Source organism: Trematosphaeria pertusa (assembly GCF_010094035.1).
Source record: "Trematosphaeria pertusa strain CBS 122368 unplaced genomic scaffold BU26scaffold_10, whole genome shotgun sequence".
In the NCBI taxonomy this organism is placed as follows: domain Eukaryota; kingdom Fungi; phylum Ascomycota; class Dothideomycetes; order Pleosporales; family Trematosphaeriaceae; genus Trematosphaeria; species Trematosphaeria pertusa.
Window position 1 is genome coordinate 606,898 of NW_022987221.1, and position 12,778 is coordinate 619,675.

Here is a 12,778-nt window from a genome sequence, read left to right on the forward strand (position 1 = left end):
AAGCCGAGTGGGAATAGTAAATAAGGAGCCCTTGTAATTGGTAGACGACACAAGATCCGACGGCAACACAGTATCAGCAGCCACAAATTGCCATGCCGGTCGTGACGCCAATGTGGCACATGTACCCAGACTGCGATTGCATGGTATTTGGGATAATTGCCATTGTGCCAAGCATCGGATCCATTCGGTCGGGTTAGGATCCAACGCCAGGGTGCGGCAAAGCAAGCCTCGACCTTATGGACTGTACGCGGTAGGCTCGTCAAGCGCGCTCGCTCGAGCGGCCGCAGTCGATTTATCGCTGTGATGCTTGTAGATGTTCCAGACCTCGGGCTCCGCGACTGTCTCGATTGAACACGGCGTTTTCTGAAGCAGGGATGAGTATCCGCATTCCTGTGTAACACGCAAAGCGAACGTGCACTTTGCTTTTTGTGCGATATGCCTGTGACGACGGCTGATACGAGTTGAGGAAGGCTGAGGCGTCTGCGGAACAGAGTTGTGTGATGAAGGCTTCCAATGGATCACACCTCTGATATGCAGTTGCCGACTCATTCGGGAATGGCTGGGCCGGGGTGCGGAGTCGAGCCGTAATACCCCTCCATACCCATGCAAGACAATCAGCGCAAACGCGGCGGCTATTCAGCGTGTCTGTGGGAGCTTTTGAGATCCAGCAGTAGTCGAAGTGCCTAGACATATGTGCAGATTCCCCGGTCATCAAATTCCTCATATTGGACTGCCACTTGTCCTCCCCTCATTCACGCGTGTCCAGAATGGCTCCTATACAGAGTCAGATGAAATCAGATACGGAATCTGCCCAAAGAGCTTCGAACAGCAATGAAGAGGATGAATTTCCGACTTTGAGTCAGGATGAAAAAGACATGCGGAGAATGGGGAAGGTGCAAGAGACTAAGGTGGGTTCTGTGCGACGCGCCGACGCAGATGTGGTTTTTGACATGAAGCAGAGAAATTTTGGCTTGCTTCCTTTGCTAGGATTTACGACGATTATGCTTTGTAGTTGGCAGTCCATCTTTCCGTAAGTACATCTGCCGCAGAAGGTCAAGGGCTGCTGATGGCTGATTGCTTGGACCAGCTTCTTCTGTAAGTACCTCGCACCTCTTACTCACGAATGCCAGACGAAAGGCGCTGACCTCGACCTGTGACCGGGTTCCTAAACGGTGGAGGACCGACGTTAATATACGGATACATTTTCTGCTTCGTCGGATCGCTCGCAATGTGTGCGTCGATTTCTGAGATGGCCTCCATGTAGGTTGTCGCGTCCGGAGGCCTTGGAATCCCGGCAGTGGAACGGTCCTAATTGACGATTAATAGGTATCCCACCTCCGGGGGTCAGTATCATTGGGTGGCGCTTCTCGCTCCTCCCAAATGGAGTAAATTCCTCAGCTGGCTGACAGGTACGTTCGCGACTTGTAGACGCTGTTTGCTTCGCTCAGAGAACTGCACTTCCACGTCCTGGAAAACGTCTTAGCTAGGCTTTACGGACTGAAGCCTATCAGGCTGCCCGATACGCACAGACGCCCCCTTTTTATTCCAGGTTGCTCCTGTGGACGTGGAAGCAGAGAATCTCTCTGTGACTGTGCTGAAAGATGCGGGAGTCGTCACTGACTGGTGTCACGCACTTTAGGGTGGGTCTCTGTTTTGGGCTGGCAAGCGGGCTGTGCCTCTGGGACGTTCCTCGGCGGCACAATAATCCAAGGGCTCCTTGTGCTAAATGATCCGTCGTACAACTACCAACGTTGGCACGGCACTCTGTTGCTGTACGCGGTGCTTCTCGTAACCGTTTTTGTTAACACGATTGCTGTCCGGGTGCTTCCGGCCTTGGAAGGGGTCATCCTATGCGCTCATGTACTAGGTTTTTTTGCGATACTGATCCCGCTCGTTCATCTCGCTCCGCAGTCGTCGGCTGATTTTGTCTTCGCGACCTGGTCCAACGGATCCGGCTATGTTGATGGCTTGTCATGGTTTGTCGGGCTGACCACGAGCTCGGTGTTGTTCATCGGGTTTGACGGTGCCTGCCACATGGGTATGGGGACTTCCATTCTAGGAAGAGGACTTGAAGCTGACTTTTGCTAGCGGAAGAAGTGAAGAACGCCTCCATCAACGTGCCTCGGAGCATGTTCTTTACCATCTTCCTGAACGGGGCGCTCGGCTTTGCCATGATGATATCCATCCTGTATTGTATAGGCGATGTCGACAACGCGCTGTCAACTCCCACGGGATGGCCATTTATCGAGATCTTCCGGAACGCAACTCAATCGAATGCTGGAGCGACTGCTATGACGTCTATTTTAATAGCGATGATAATATTCGCTACTTTCGGTTACGTTGCGTCTGCGAGTCGGCAGCTTTGGGCATTTGCTCGTGAGTGTATCCCAGCCATCGGCGCAAACAACACCTTTGCTGACAACAGCTCTAGGCGACCATGGGCTTCCGTTCTCGGGCACCCTCGCGACAGTGAGTAAATGTTAGGCAGAAGCAGTGATTGGCGCTGACTGAATTAGGTGGACCGCCGCTGGGCCATCCCATTGTACGCAATAGGGCTAACCGCCCTTATCAACGCCCTTCTCGCATTGATCAACATCGGCTCAAGCGTAGCCTTCAATGCGCTCGTCTCGCTGGTTGCCGCAGGCTTGTTCTCCAGCTACGTCATATCGATAAGCCTGATGATTCGCAAAAGGCTTGTCGGAGAGCACATCCCATTTGGACCATGGAACATGGGACGAGCTGGGCTTGCGGTGAACGTGTATGCGTTATTGTACACAATCATCGTTACTGTTTTCTCGTTCTTTCCGCCGTCAACGCCGGTCACAGCAGTCAGTATGAACTGGTCCTGTGCTGTCTATGGAGGGACGATTATCTTTGGTTTGCTCTTCTGGATAGTCAGCGGGCGGAAGCAATGGCGCGGTCCACTCATAGATCGAAGGTTCGTCGAGCAGGCGCAGTCCGCTCAGCTCTGAGATCATCGGTGACCCGAGAGGCTAGGGGGAGTCAAGACAATGAGGCCAAGCAGGAGCGCGTACGCTCCTATTAGATATTGGTTTTGGATTCGACGCTGAGGCACTCTTGGCTCTGTAATGCGGTTACTGCTGCGGAAGGTCTCGCATCTTTGTCCAAGCGGCGTAGCACACGATGGGACGAGGGTGGCAGTGAGAGGAGTCTTGGATGCTGCCAGGGCCAAGACAGCCAATCTGAAACTTGTGGGTGTAGGAACAGCGCTTACGCATCAAGCACGTGGATTTGATTGCCGTCGCGTCTTCCATGGCTGTGACTGTAGCGAAGGATTGACGGTTGAGCATTGTTCAGGGCCGCACGGGCTGCAGCCGTTGATGGCACGTGCGCTCGCTTAACTCTACTCTGGTCCGAGCCGAATCTCTCGAAGTCTCCACCAGCAGACCACTGCCCAGGTACTTGCATTGCTCCAGACACCATGGTATGCTTTTCGTATATTGCTTGTGAATCTGGTCAGATTACTGATGTCCCCTCACAGGCTCCAATCTCGAGCAAAAAGCGCACCACGGCGCGCGCAAAATCCGCCCGCACGTCTCGACCGCGAATAACCCTCCCCGCCCAGGACGACGCTCTCTTTCCATCGTCTAAGAAAGACAAGCGCACAATCAGGCACTCCGCCTTCGTCAGCAAAATCGAGAAATCGCACTCCAAAACGCAAAAGCGGCGGCGGCCGAACAAAAAGCTCGTTGCCAACCTCGAGGCCCTAGCCGATGCACTACCCGGCCTAGAGAACGGGGACGGGAAGGATGAGGTTGTGGTGGGCCAAGCGAAAATACAAAGGAAGAGTTTGAACAAAAGCAGGCCGGGGGCAATGAAGAGGCTGGAGGAGCTTGAGAAGATGGAGAGGGAGAGATTCAACATGAATCTGGCGCAGATGGCGACAGGATCTGGAACGAGTGGCAGAAGCGCGAACGGAAGCTCAATATCGGATCGATGGGCAGCGCTGAAGAGCCATGTGCAAAGCACAACAGAGATAAAACCGGAGTTCACGAAGAAATGAGAAATGCCGAAGGATGTCAGTATGGACCCTTGACAATTCTCGCTTGGAAAAGCCCACTACCAAGCATCTACATATTCGATTGGAGGTTGTTAATCCCGAAGCGGCTCCGCTAGGGCGAAGCTAGCTCTAGTCGGAAGAGATTGTACCGGAAGGGCCAGGTTTTGCCTTTCAAAGGCTATATCTATCACACCCCTAACGCCAGGGTGGAGTATGAGCGACTTCAAACGGTCGGTCTTCCACTCTAGCTTCACTAATGTGTACGCTGGTGCAGTGTGTTAGTCTCCTTGCGAGTGATCTCTGCGCAACAATAGGAACCGGACCTCATTAGCTAGATATTTCATGCCTAAATGAGTAACGCAGTAAGCATGGTTCAATATCAAATATTCCTGAGTTTCAGTCTGCGTCATGGAGCGTAACCGCTGTGATCTATGGGACGCGACTCTCTCAATTCGGCGACGCTAGTCCATTTCGGCTAAGCGCCCAGGGGAACTCCAGTGATGTCACAGCCTAGACAACAACACAACAGCACGGAACCGAAGAATTTCTCGTCATGATAGCAAACCTGATACCAAAGGCTTGAATTGCTTCGCACCGCTGCGCAAACCCCCGTAGTGCCACCATTTCCCGGAGATGAACACCTGACGGGCAAACCACCTTACGCTTTTTTTCCTTCTCTGTTCATATTCTTTCTGTCACTACCTTCTCCCGATATGTCGTATATTCAAAGGCAGACGACACGAATTACAGGCGTCAAAAGCCATGAGCCTCGGGACGATGGACGGAGACACAGCGTCAGCAGCGGAACAGGCAAAGTCCCGAACGCAAAGAAGCCCAGGTCACGGCCCCCTACAAGCCTTCGCGACAAGCTTGGGTTTCTGCAAGGTCATTTGCCCCCCTCTTCGGGCCCGTATAGTGTTGGATCGATGGATATCGAAGTACCCGCCGAATCCCCACGGACGTTCTCCAACATCACCCGCGATGGCCGTCATGTACTCCAACTGGAAACAGTGCTCTTTACCCTTTACTATCCAGCCGCATTTGGTGCCGGTAGAGGCAAGGACCCAGGAGGCAGGCGAAAATGGTCACGAGAAACCTGGCTACCAAGACCCCGCAAGGAAACTGCTAAAGGATATTCGAAGTTTGCCGGCCTATCCAACTCAGTTGGGATACCTTTCCTCGCTTTGACCACTATGTTCACAAAGCTGCATGCTTTCCGAAATGCACCGCCTGCGATACATTGGCCGCCAGAGGGGAATAGTAAGCAAGACGGGTATACGATCAAGAATCAGGAAGGATCGCCGCCTGAAGGAGCCTCCGATGAGCCCACATTCCCGCTCCTCTTGTTCAGTCATGGGCTTGGAGGGACCCGAAAGTGTTACTCGACAATGTGTGCGGAATTCGCCAGCTACGGCTTTGTCGTCTGTGCGGTGGAGCACCGGGACGGTTCAGGACCGCGTACTATCGTAAACCATGCGAAGGGTGGAGACGGCAGCATGCAGGATCAGGAAAGGTATGACAAGGTCGACCACACAGAGAAAGAGCGGCAAAGAGGCTACGATAAGATTGTGGGTTCAACCGGGAGCGCGTCGCTTAGCTAGGATACTAACTTGTTCAGGATTATATCTTCCCAAAGAATAACCCTTTGGACACCTCCCCGAATAACGACAAAGGTGTGGACCGCGAGCTTCGGGACGCTCAAATCGAACTACGTCTCGCGGAGTTAGAAGAAGCATACCGGGTCCTAAGAGATATCGCAGAAGGGAGGGGAGAGGAGGTAGCTAGGCAGAACCTTCGTCAAGAGGGCTACGTCGGCGGCAGCTCTCGCGGGCTAAATGGTGTCAACTGGTCGAAGTGGAAGAATAGGTTTCACGTTGACAAGATCACGGTGGCCGGCCATTCGTTTGGAGCTGCGACAATTGTCGAGGTCCTGAGGAATACGGACAGATTCGAAAATGTCCAAGGTGGAATCATCTATGATATATGGGGGTAAGTCCTCAATGGTTGTAAAGAAGAGATGTTGACGCTGCTATAGTGCGCCCATCAAACCACCGGAGGATGATCCGAAACACAGGATTCATTTGCCTCTTCTCGGCATCAACAGCGAAGCTTTCATGTACTGGCAGCCTAATTTTGATGCTGTCATGTCTTTGATGAATGAGGCGAAGGAGCAGAAAGCGCCAGCATTCCTCTGCACAGTTCGGTATGTAGGTTGCGGTACACACTCTAGCATGTCTTAGCTTTAACCGCCGGAATCTCCTCCTAGAGGCCTTCGGCAGGGAAAGATCTGAGACTTTATAACTTCCATCCCCCAATGCAAGACATCCGCTAAGTATAGGAGTGGGTCTATACATATTTCACAATCGGATTTTACGATACTATACCCGCATCTATGTTCCTTCTCCTTCAAGGCAACAGTCAATCCACAGAGGGCTATTGATCTCAATATCAGGTATGACTTCTCCGTTCCGCTGCCCTTTCATTGCTAATTGTGTCCGTTCTAGCGCGTCTTTGGAATTCCTTAGAGACGTCACCGAAGGCGCCGGCAAATCAATCATACAGCGCTGCCTCACCGATGAGAATCTCCTGCAAACGGAGTTGATAGGCGATGTTCCCGACGAGCACAGACCCGACGATGAATTCATTGCCGCGCGTCTCAAGATCCCACACGAGGCCAGAACCCGTATGGCGGCAAAAGCCCAACGAAAGATTAAGAGGACGAAAGCACACGGCTTTTACAGTACTGGAGATGAGATATGGATGCACTGCAGGCCAGACGGCGAAGAGCTAAGAAACTGGAGGGTGAAGAATCGGTGTACCTTCGGAAGCGATGACGATGTTGGACGAGAGGAAGAGGTAGAGCTGCGAGATGAAGCGAAGGACATGGAGAGTGCGTCTGAAGACGTATCTGGAGAAGATTTCCAAAGGACGGAGGTCGGGAAATCTTCCAGCAATACGTCACAGGAGAATTGGCTGGGCTGCAAGCCTTCGTTGAAGAGCGGTCCCAGCCCAGAGCGAGAACGGCCTTGAACTTGATGCCGACACTGAAAAGGTCAGATAGTCTCCCACATATCGATATGCATGTCAGCGGCCTAAGGGTATGAATGGTCACATTTAGCACGTGACAAGACCTCAGCCCTGGCGTTTCGAAATACTCGGCCCCATCAAGAGGCCGAAGCTTGGCCGTTCACTAATCATAAAGACACAGCCCTCAGCCAAAAACGCCCACTCGTACAGCTCTCAGCTTGTCAGCCGAGGCAGATGGTATGTCGAAAGGACCACGCCCTATGTCTTGGTAATCACAGCGATGGATTTACCCGCATATCCCATGCATTCACCTGCTCCACCGTCCCTTTGAAGGGCATGCCATTTTATGAGACGCATCGGCTGCTGCCGAGCCTGTCGGAGCCGTTGCTGGAGGCCAGGATTCGCTTACCAAGACGGCCTAACCTGATCGAGAAGAGGGGAGTTACGCAGCGCCCTGATGCTTTTTGAGTGCTGAGCACGCCTTCTGCCATCTGTTTCCGTTCTTGTTATTGCGCGAGGCCCTCCTGTCACCCTGTTTCTTCAACAGCACCTTCGCATCTTGAAGAGAGCTCGGCAGACGGCGAATTGTGCGACACCTGCCCAAAGCCGAACCTTCCGGCGGAAAGAACAATACGGAATATTAAGGCGCCCTAAACGACAGGGAGATGGCGAGCTCGGATAGCGATGGCCAGGCTCCTCCACGAAAGCGCTCGAGGACAAGCGCGAATAGTGGTGAGGATGGTGGAGCTGGTGGCAAGAAGGCAAGGGGGAGACCTAGAGTGGATACTCAGGACGAGACGGCTGCCGATGTGAGTAGCATCCCCGCTTCCTCTCGCGCATCTCCGAACTGCACGCCACCGGCACCGACGGGGCATTACGGATACGATAGAACACTGCAGAGTCGGGTTGGAGTTTTGAACCTTTGGTCAATTCTGCTGCTGGCCTGCCGGGGCCGGCCACATCGGCATGATGGTTAGGGTGCCATCCCAGCCGGAACTGCACGCGTGCGACGAAGGAGATCGAACACGGAAAACAGAGCTCTTGAAACAAACTGACTGATCTTCCAGCGCCGCCGAACACAAATTCGACTTGCACAGCGAGCATATCGCCTGCGCAAGGAGACGACAATATCGTCGCTCAAGAACCGAAATGCTCGACTTCAATCTATCATCGATCAAATGAACAAGTCCTTTCTCCGCTTTAATGATTCTGCTCTCAAGTCGGGCATTTTGCAGCTTCACCCCAGTCTGGCTCAAGAATTGAAGCATGTCACGGAAACGTTCGTCGCTTTGGCAAAATCTGCTGCTGAAGGGGCTCATGAGGCCGAAGATGACTTCGGTGATGCGACGACAGATCCAGCTGCCGAAGTGCTTCAGGCTGGCGCTTCCACAGCAGGAGCGGCGCAGAACCACCAGACAAATCAGGAGCCGCAGCATATGAATATCGGATGGGGGTACACCGCGGCCATCGAAGACGCTGCAGGGCAAACGAACTTCACATCGACGAAAGAGACTGGAAATCATCTGTTCCCATCTATAAACTCACCGTTCGACAAGAACAACCAAAGCCTTGTGCCACTGCGGCGTCCAGTATCTGTTGGCCATATATTAGACCAATCCACATCCTGGACGCGCACTCCCCCAAACGAGGACCTGAATTCGCAGCACCTTCCGTTCGGCCTTATCGACATCCTGAGCCATCACGAGTACTCGCCCGGGTCCCAAAGCCCGGACATGTACTCCGTTCACGTCCCCACCCCGGATATAATACGCCTCCCGACTCCTCCATACCTCCCTAGCCTATCAACCAAAACGCTAACACCAACCTGGACCTACAGCCACGACGAAACCACCTTCGCCCGTAGGCTAACCCGCGCCGCCCTCGAAACCGGCTTCCACCTCCTCAGCGCCGCCAACCAGCGTCCCGCGGCGCTCAACTACGTCTTCAAGCTCTCTCTTCCGTATATGAGCCTCAACGCCCTACGCGAGCGCTTTAAAATGCTACTAGCGCGCGGCACAGACGAAGAGCTCGACTGTTGGGAAACGCCCTTCATCCACCTCGGCGGGGCCGGAACCCATTATCCACGAAAAGACGCAAAAGGCAACGAGGTCGCTATTCCGAACTCCTGGACTGTCCGCAGAATAGGACCTATTTCGGCGAAGATGGTTCGCGCTGAGAACTCGGCGGATCCGTCGCAGAGTCATGATTTGAATATCGACCTTACCGGGTTTGAGGGAGAGTGGTTCGATGCATATGACGTGGAGGGGTATCTGCAGCAGGAGAAGGGGTGTAAGATTGATCCGAAGGATTCATTCGCCGAGGTTTTAATCGACGAAGACCACGAACCTACGTCGAACGATGCCAATGATTTTGTCTTCGCGCATCGAGCTTTGAAGTTCAATTACTCGCATATACACAAGACTCCAAGCACGTCTAGCTCCAGCAACAGTTGCAGCCTTACGACGGCTACGTCGTCAACGAACTCAACGCCTGTCACTGACACCACGACCATCAGCAGCGGTCACAACAACGTAGACAATATCTTCGCACCACCTGATGCACCCTTTGGTCTGGATATGGGCATCAATCTCCCCACTAGTAGCACCGACCTCCCTGTGGACTTCCCTAAATTCCCCGACATCGACCCAACCACATTCTTTGACCAACCCCTCGGTCTCGATCTCGCACCTGGCTTCGATGCGCCCTTCCCCTCCGCCACTTCCTTTGCCGACGTGAACTTCGGCAACACCTCTGTCGACATGGGCACTCTAGGACTGGACCTTATGGGTGGAGAGACGAGACAGTTGCCTGTTATTAGGCAGCGGAAGAAGAAGCCGGCCTGGGTTGACGTGTCGAAGCTTATTGATGGTGAGTGCATAGGGTATGGGTTTAGGGAGATGGGTTATGTGCTGACTCTGAAACAGAAATTATCAAGCATGGTGTCTGTCTGGGAAGGTCACCCGGGTTCCGGAAGAAGGATGTCGATATGGCGTTTCAGGCTGCTTTGATCACGGCATTCTAAGGCTTCGAATGGCCGGAACATGTATGGTTGTTTAATGGGTGCTCAAGGCGCGACACTATCATCATAGGGATGGATCACAGACATTGTATCACGCTATCGCGATAACGGCCTCAAGATCACTTTGCTAGCGAGCAAACTGCTGTGATAAAGAAAATCATCTCCTTTTCTGGAGGAAGCCGTCACGTCATTTGTGCAAGCAAGCCTGTATTCGCCATACCGACGGGGCATGGCGGGAATGAGCGAAAGAGTAGGTAAGGCACGTTACCGCCAGTTCACTCACTTTAGAATGGAGTATATAGGTTTCACCTTGACATTCAGTACCTACGCACTACGGTCTAAGAGATTGGTTCGGGTTTGTCAGCCAGGATGCCAAGACCCGCTAGCCGAGCCCATAGCCTTCATCTTCGCCCGGCTGCCGTTCCCCAAACCCCATACACCGACCCGCCCCCCACGACCATCAACGTGAGGGCACTCAACGCAGTCGCACAAATACCTTCGCCTACGTCTGCCGTCAACGTAGCAAGGACGTTTGAGCGCAGTAGGACCAAAAAGCGCCTGCCGTAGCTATCCCGCAGCCTCAAGCGCTGACGTCCGCCTGCCTGGGCCTTGGCCTCTACCAACCGTCTACATCCCGAGCGACAGCCGCGCGCTTTCCGCTGCCTCGCCGAACCGTCTCAGCGAAAGTGCACACGGTATACTAGATAGTTGGACCGGCTTGGAGTCGCCATGTCGAACCAGGTCGTGGTTAGTAGTCCCCGGGCGCGGATGCGGGCGGTGAATCGTGAAGGCAAGCCTGCTGACAGCGACCACAGGGCGGCGTCTACCAGACGATCATCGAGAAGGTGATCGCGGCCTCGCAGAATGACTTCGAGGAGTTCGGCGTGGATCAGTCGACGCTCGACGAGATGAAGCAGGTATGTGGCAACGGGCCTGGGCGCCGGGCGTCCCTGCCCGCGCTTTCCATTGTCGCGCGCACCCTCTCAGACTCTGTTCCTCTGTCGCGCATCTCTCTCCTCATTGATTATTTTCCGTCGCGTTATTTTTCGCATCGTCGATTCCTCCGCGCATCGCCGGCGGGCGGCATGGCAGCCTGGCGGGTGCTGTTGGGGCTGGCCGAAAGCGGGGCTGAGTTGCCGGTCGGTCTCGCAAGATCGGGGGGGCGCCCTCATTATTTGGGTCACTTTTTATAGCCCCTTGCGCTGGCACACGCCCCCGCCAAGCGCTGCGTATCCCTGCTTTGTTGGGCATAGCCCCGTCATGTGACGCCCCGATCCGTCTCCTCTCTCCGCTTCTGCCTTTGGGCTTAGATCAAGTGCAGTAACGACATGCTGACTCATCGCGTAGGGTTGGCAAGAGAAGCTGTCTGCTCTCAAGGTCGCCGCGTTCCCATGGGACCCACAGCCAGAGCCTCCGCGCCAGCCGCCGACGGTCCCGTCCAACGTGAAGACGGAGCCCGACATGGGGCCTAACGTGTCCGCGCCCCAGGATCATGTCAACTTTCCAAATGTGGCCATCAAGGCAGAGAGGGGCTATGAGCCTCCGCTCTCCTCGTACCCGGTCAACAATGGCTACGGAGGGGGCTACAATGGCGAGCTAGCGCAGCAGCGAGCTCAAGCACTGGTCGCTCAGCGTCTCCATAACCACCAGGGAATGCCGCAACCGCAGCACCACACTGGACAGATCCCTATGCAGCATCAGCAACGCATGATGGCTGCCCAGCAGCAGCAGCGTCCGCCTCAGCAGATGCAGCAGCGCCCGCCACAAGGTCACGTCTACACCTCGCAGACTGACGGTGCTGGCGATTCCCTTGAAGACTGGAACGCGTTGAAATCGGCTCGAGCTGCCGAAGGCGACGAAGGCCGACTTGCAGCCGACCAGTACATGCGCGCTCAAGTCGATGCACTAGCTGCCCGCCAGGACAGCGGTCTCATGATGCCTCTGGACAAGATGCCGAAAGGCAGGAAACGCAAGGCAGCCACCCGTGTGCTTCAAGCCCAAGATGCTGAGAAGGCGCCATCAAGCGGTGAGGCGCGGGGTCCGGCTCGGTTTGATGGCGACGACGATGATGATCCGGATGCGATCAACTCTGACCTGGACGACTCCGACGATAATATCGATAATGGGGATGGCAGCGACGATGAGACTATGGACTACATGCTCTGCACGTATGACAAGGTGCAACGGGTCAAGAACAAGTGGAAGTGTACTCTCAAGGACGGTATCTTGACGACGAACAAGAAAGAGTAAGCATTATGAAACGAGACCAAGTGCAAGGTCCAAGCTAACGAGCCTCCAGGTATCTCTTCCACAAGGCCAACGGCGAGTTTGAGTGGTAATAGGCTCAACCGCGATGTTGCGAGGTCTACACGAGCTGTTCCGTTTCCATACTGTACCATACATGATCTCGTCTTTTCTATCTCTGTCCCTCTATCCCGCCGTCGGCCTTCCCGTGGACATCCACCGCGAGCATCGAGATTGGATACTTTTACGACACTCGCTCCACGTCAGCATCTTCGACCTGCCAGGCCGAATGTATCTCCATAATCTAAAACGGCTCGATAAAAAGACGTTTGTCCCTTTCATTTCTTAACAGACTGCGCTTGCAATGCGGCACGAATCATGGTTCGCAATGGCTTACGTTACACTTCCTTTCTCTCCGGCGTCTCGGATATCTCCACATATCTCCGTGGAATTGTCTTGAAGACATG

The 12,778-nt window shown here is 54.1% G+C and overlaps 5 protein-coding genes across 5 annotated transcripts; all 5 read left to right on the top strand.

Moving 5' to 3' along the window:
* Window positions 1-667: 667 nt before the first annotated feature.
* On the top strand, window positions 668-3,247 carry BU26DRAFT_460516 (amino acid transporter). Its single transcript, XM_033825034.1, has 9 exons — window positions 668-908; window positions 960-1,030; window positions 1,088-1,095; window positions 1,155-1,260; window positions 1,327-1,409; window positions 1,640-2,038; window positions 2,089-2,376; window positions 2,432-2,469; window positions 2,517-3,247. The coding sequence occupies exons 1-9, from the start codon at window positions 768-770 to the stop codon at window positions 2,970-2,972; spliced, it is 1,590 nt and encodes a 529-aa protein (XP_033681617.1). The 5' UTR covers window positions 668-767; the 3' UTR covers window positions 2,973-3,247.
* A 158-nt stretch (window positions 3,248-3,405) lies between these two features.
* Window positions 3,406-4,415, top strand: BU26DRAFT_460517 (uncharacterized protein). The gene is made up of 2 exons (XM_033825035.1): window positions 3,406-3,445; window positions 3,503-4,415. The coding sequence occupies exons 1-2, from the start codon at window positions 3,443-3,445 to the stop codon at window positions 4,022-4,024; spliced, it is 525 nt and encodes a 174-aa protein (XP_033681618.1). The 5' UTR covers window positions 3,406-3,442; the 3' UTR covers window positions 4,025-4,415.
* Window positions 4,416-4,552: 137 nt separating this feature from the next.
* Window positions 4,553-7,121, top strand: BU26DRAFT_521068 (uncharacterized protein). The gene is made up of 5 exons (XM_033829446.1): window positions 4,553-5,589; window positions 5,640-6,010; window positions 6,057-6,224; window positions 6,363-6,473; window positions 6,526-7,121. The coding sequence occupies exons 1-5, from the start codon at window positions 4,735-4,737 to the stop codon at window positions 7,049-7,051; spliced, it is 2,031 nt and encodes a 676-aa protein (XP_033681619.1). The 5' UTR covers window positions 4,553-4,734; the 3' UTR covers window positions 7,052-7,121.
* Window positions 7,122-7,343: 222 nt separating this feature from the next.
* On the top strand, window positions 7,344-10,362 carry BU26DRAFT_521069 (uncharacterized protein). Its single transcript, XM_033829447.1, has 3 exons — window positions 7,344-7,857; window positions 8,116-9,916; window positions 9,973-10,362. Exons 1-3 carry the CDS (start codon window positions 7,714-7,716, stop codon window positions 10,068-10,070), a joined length of 2,043 nt encoding a protein of 680 aa, XP_033681620.1. The 5' UTR covers window positions 7,344-7,713; the 3' UTR covers window positions 10,071-10,362.
* A 1,032-nt stretch (window positions 10,363-11,394) lies between these two features.
* On the top strand, window positions 11,395-12,548 carry BU26DRAFT_50227 (TFIIA-domain-containing protein). The gene is made up of 2 exons (XM_033826624.1): window positions 11,395-12,313; window positions 12,367-12,548. The coding sequence occupies exons 1-2, from the start codon at window positions 11,529-11,531 to the stop codon at window positions 12,404-12,406; spliced, it is 825 nt and encodes a 274-aa protein (XP_033681621.1). The 5' UTR covers window positions 11,395-11,528; the 3' UTR covers window positions 12,407-12,548.
* Window positions 12,549-12,778: the final 230 nt, after the last annotated feature.

Bases quoted from the DNA above. Each gene is read 5' to 3' on its own strand.
- BU26DRAFT_460516 (XM_033825034.1), top strand. From the start codon at position 768: ATGGCTCCTATACAGAGTCAGATGAAATCAGATACGGAATCTGCCCAA. The intron at 909-959 runs GTGGGTTCTGTG...GACATGAAGCAG, and splicing joins GGAAGGTGCAAGAGACTAAG to AGAAATTTTGGCTTGCTTCC. The intron at 2,470-2,516 runs GTGAGTAAATGT...TGACTGAATTAG, and splicing joins TCTCGGGCACCCTCGCGACA to GTGGACCGCCGCTGGGCCAT.
- BU26DRAFT_521068 (XM_033829446.1), top strand. From the start codon at position 4,735: ATGTCGTATATTCAAAGGCAGACGACACGAATTACAGGCGTCAAAAGC. The intron at 5,590-5,639 runs GTGGGTTCAACC...TAACTTGTTCAG, and splicing joins AAAGAGGCTACGATAAGATT to GATTATATCTTCCCAAAGAA. The intron at 6,011-6,056 runs GTAAGTCCTCAA...ACGCTGCTATAG, and splicing joins ATCATCTATGATATATGGGG to TGCGCCCATCAAACCACCGG.
- BU26DRAFT_521069 (XM_033829447.1), top strand. From the start codon at position 7,714: ATGGCGAGCTCGGATAGCGATGGCCAGGCTCCTCCACGAAAGCGCTCG. The intron at 7,858-8,115 runs GTGAGTAGCATC...CTGATCTTCCAG, and splicing joins AGGACGAGACGGCTGCCGAT to CGCCGCCGAACACAAATTCG. The intron at 9,917-9,972 runs GTGAGTGCATAG...ACTCTGAAACAG, and splicing joins CGTGTCGAAGCTTATTGATG to AAATTATCAAGCATGGTGTC.
- BU26DRAFT_50227 (XM_033826624.1), top strand. From the start codon at position 11,529: ATGGGGCCTAACGTGTCCGCGCCCCAGGATCATGTCAACTTTCCAAAT. The intron at 12,314-12,366 runs GTAAGCATTATG...ACGAGCCTCCAG, and splicing joins TTGACGACGAACAAGAAAGA to GTATCTCTTCCACAAGGCCA.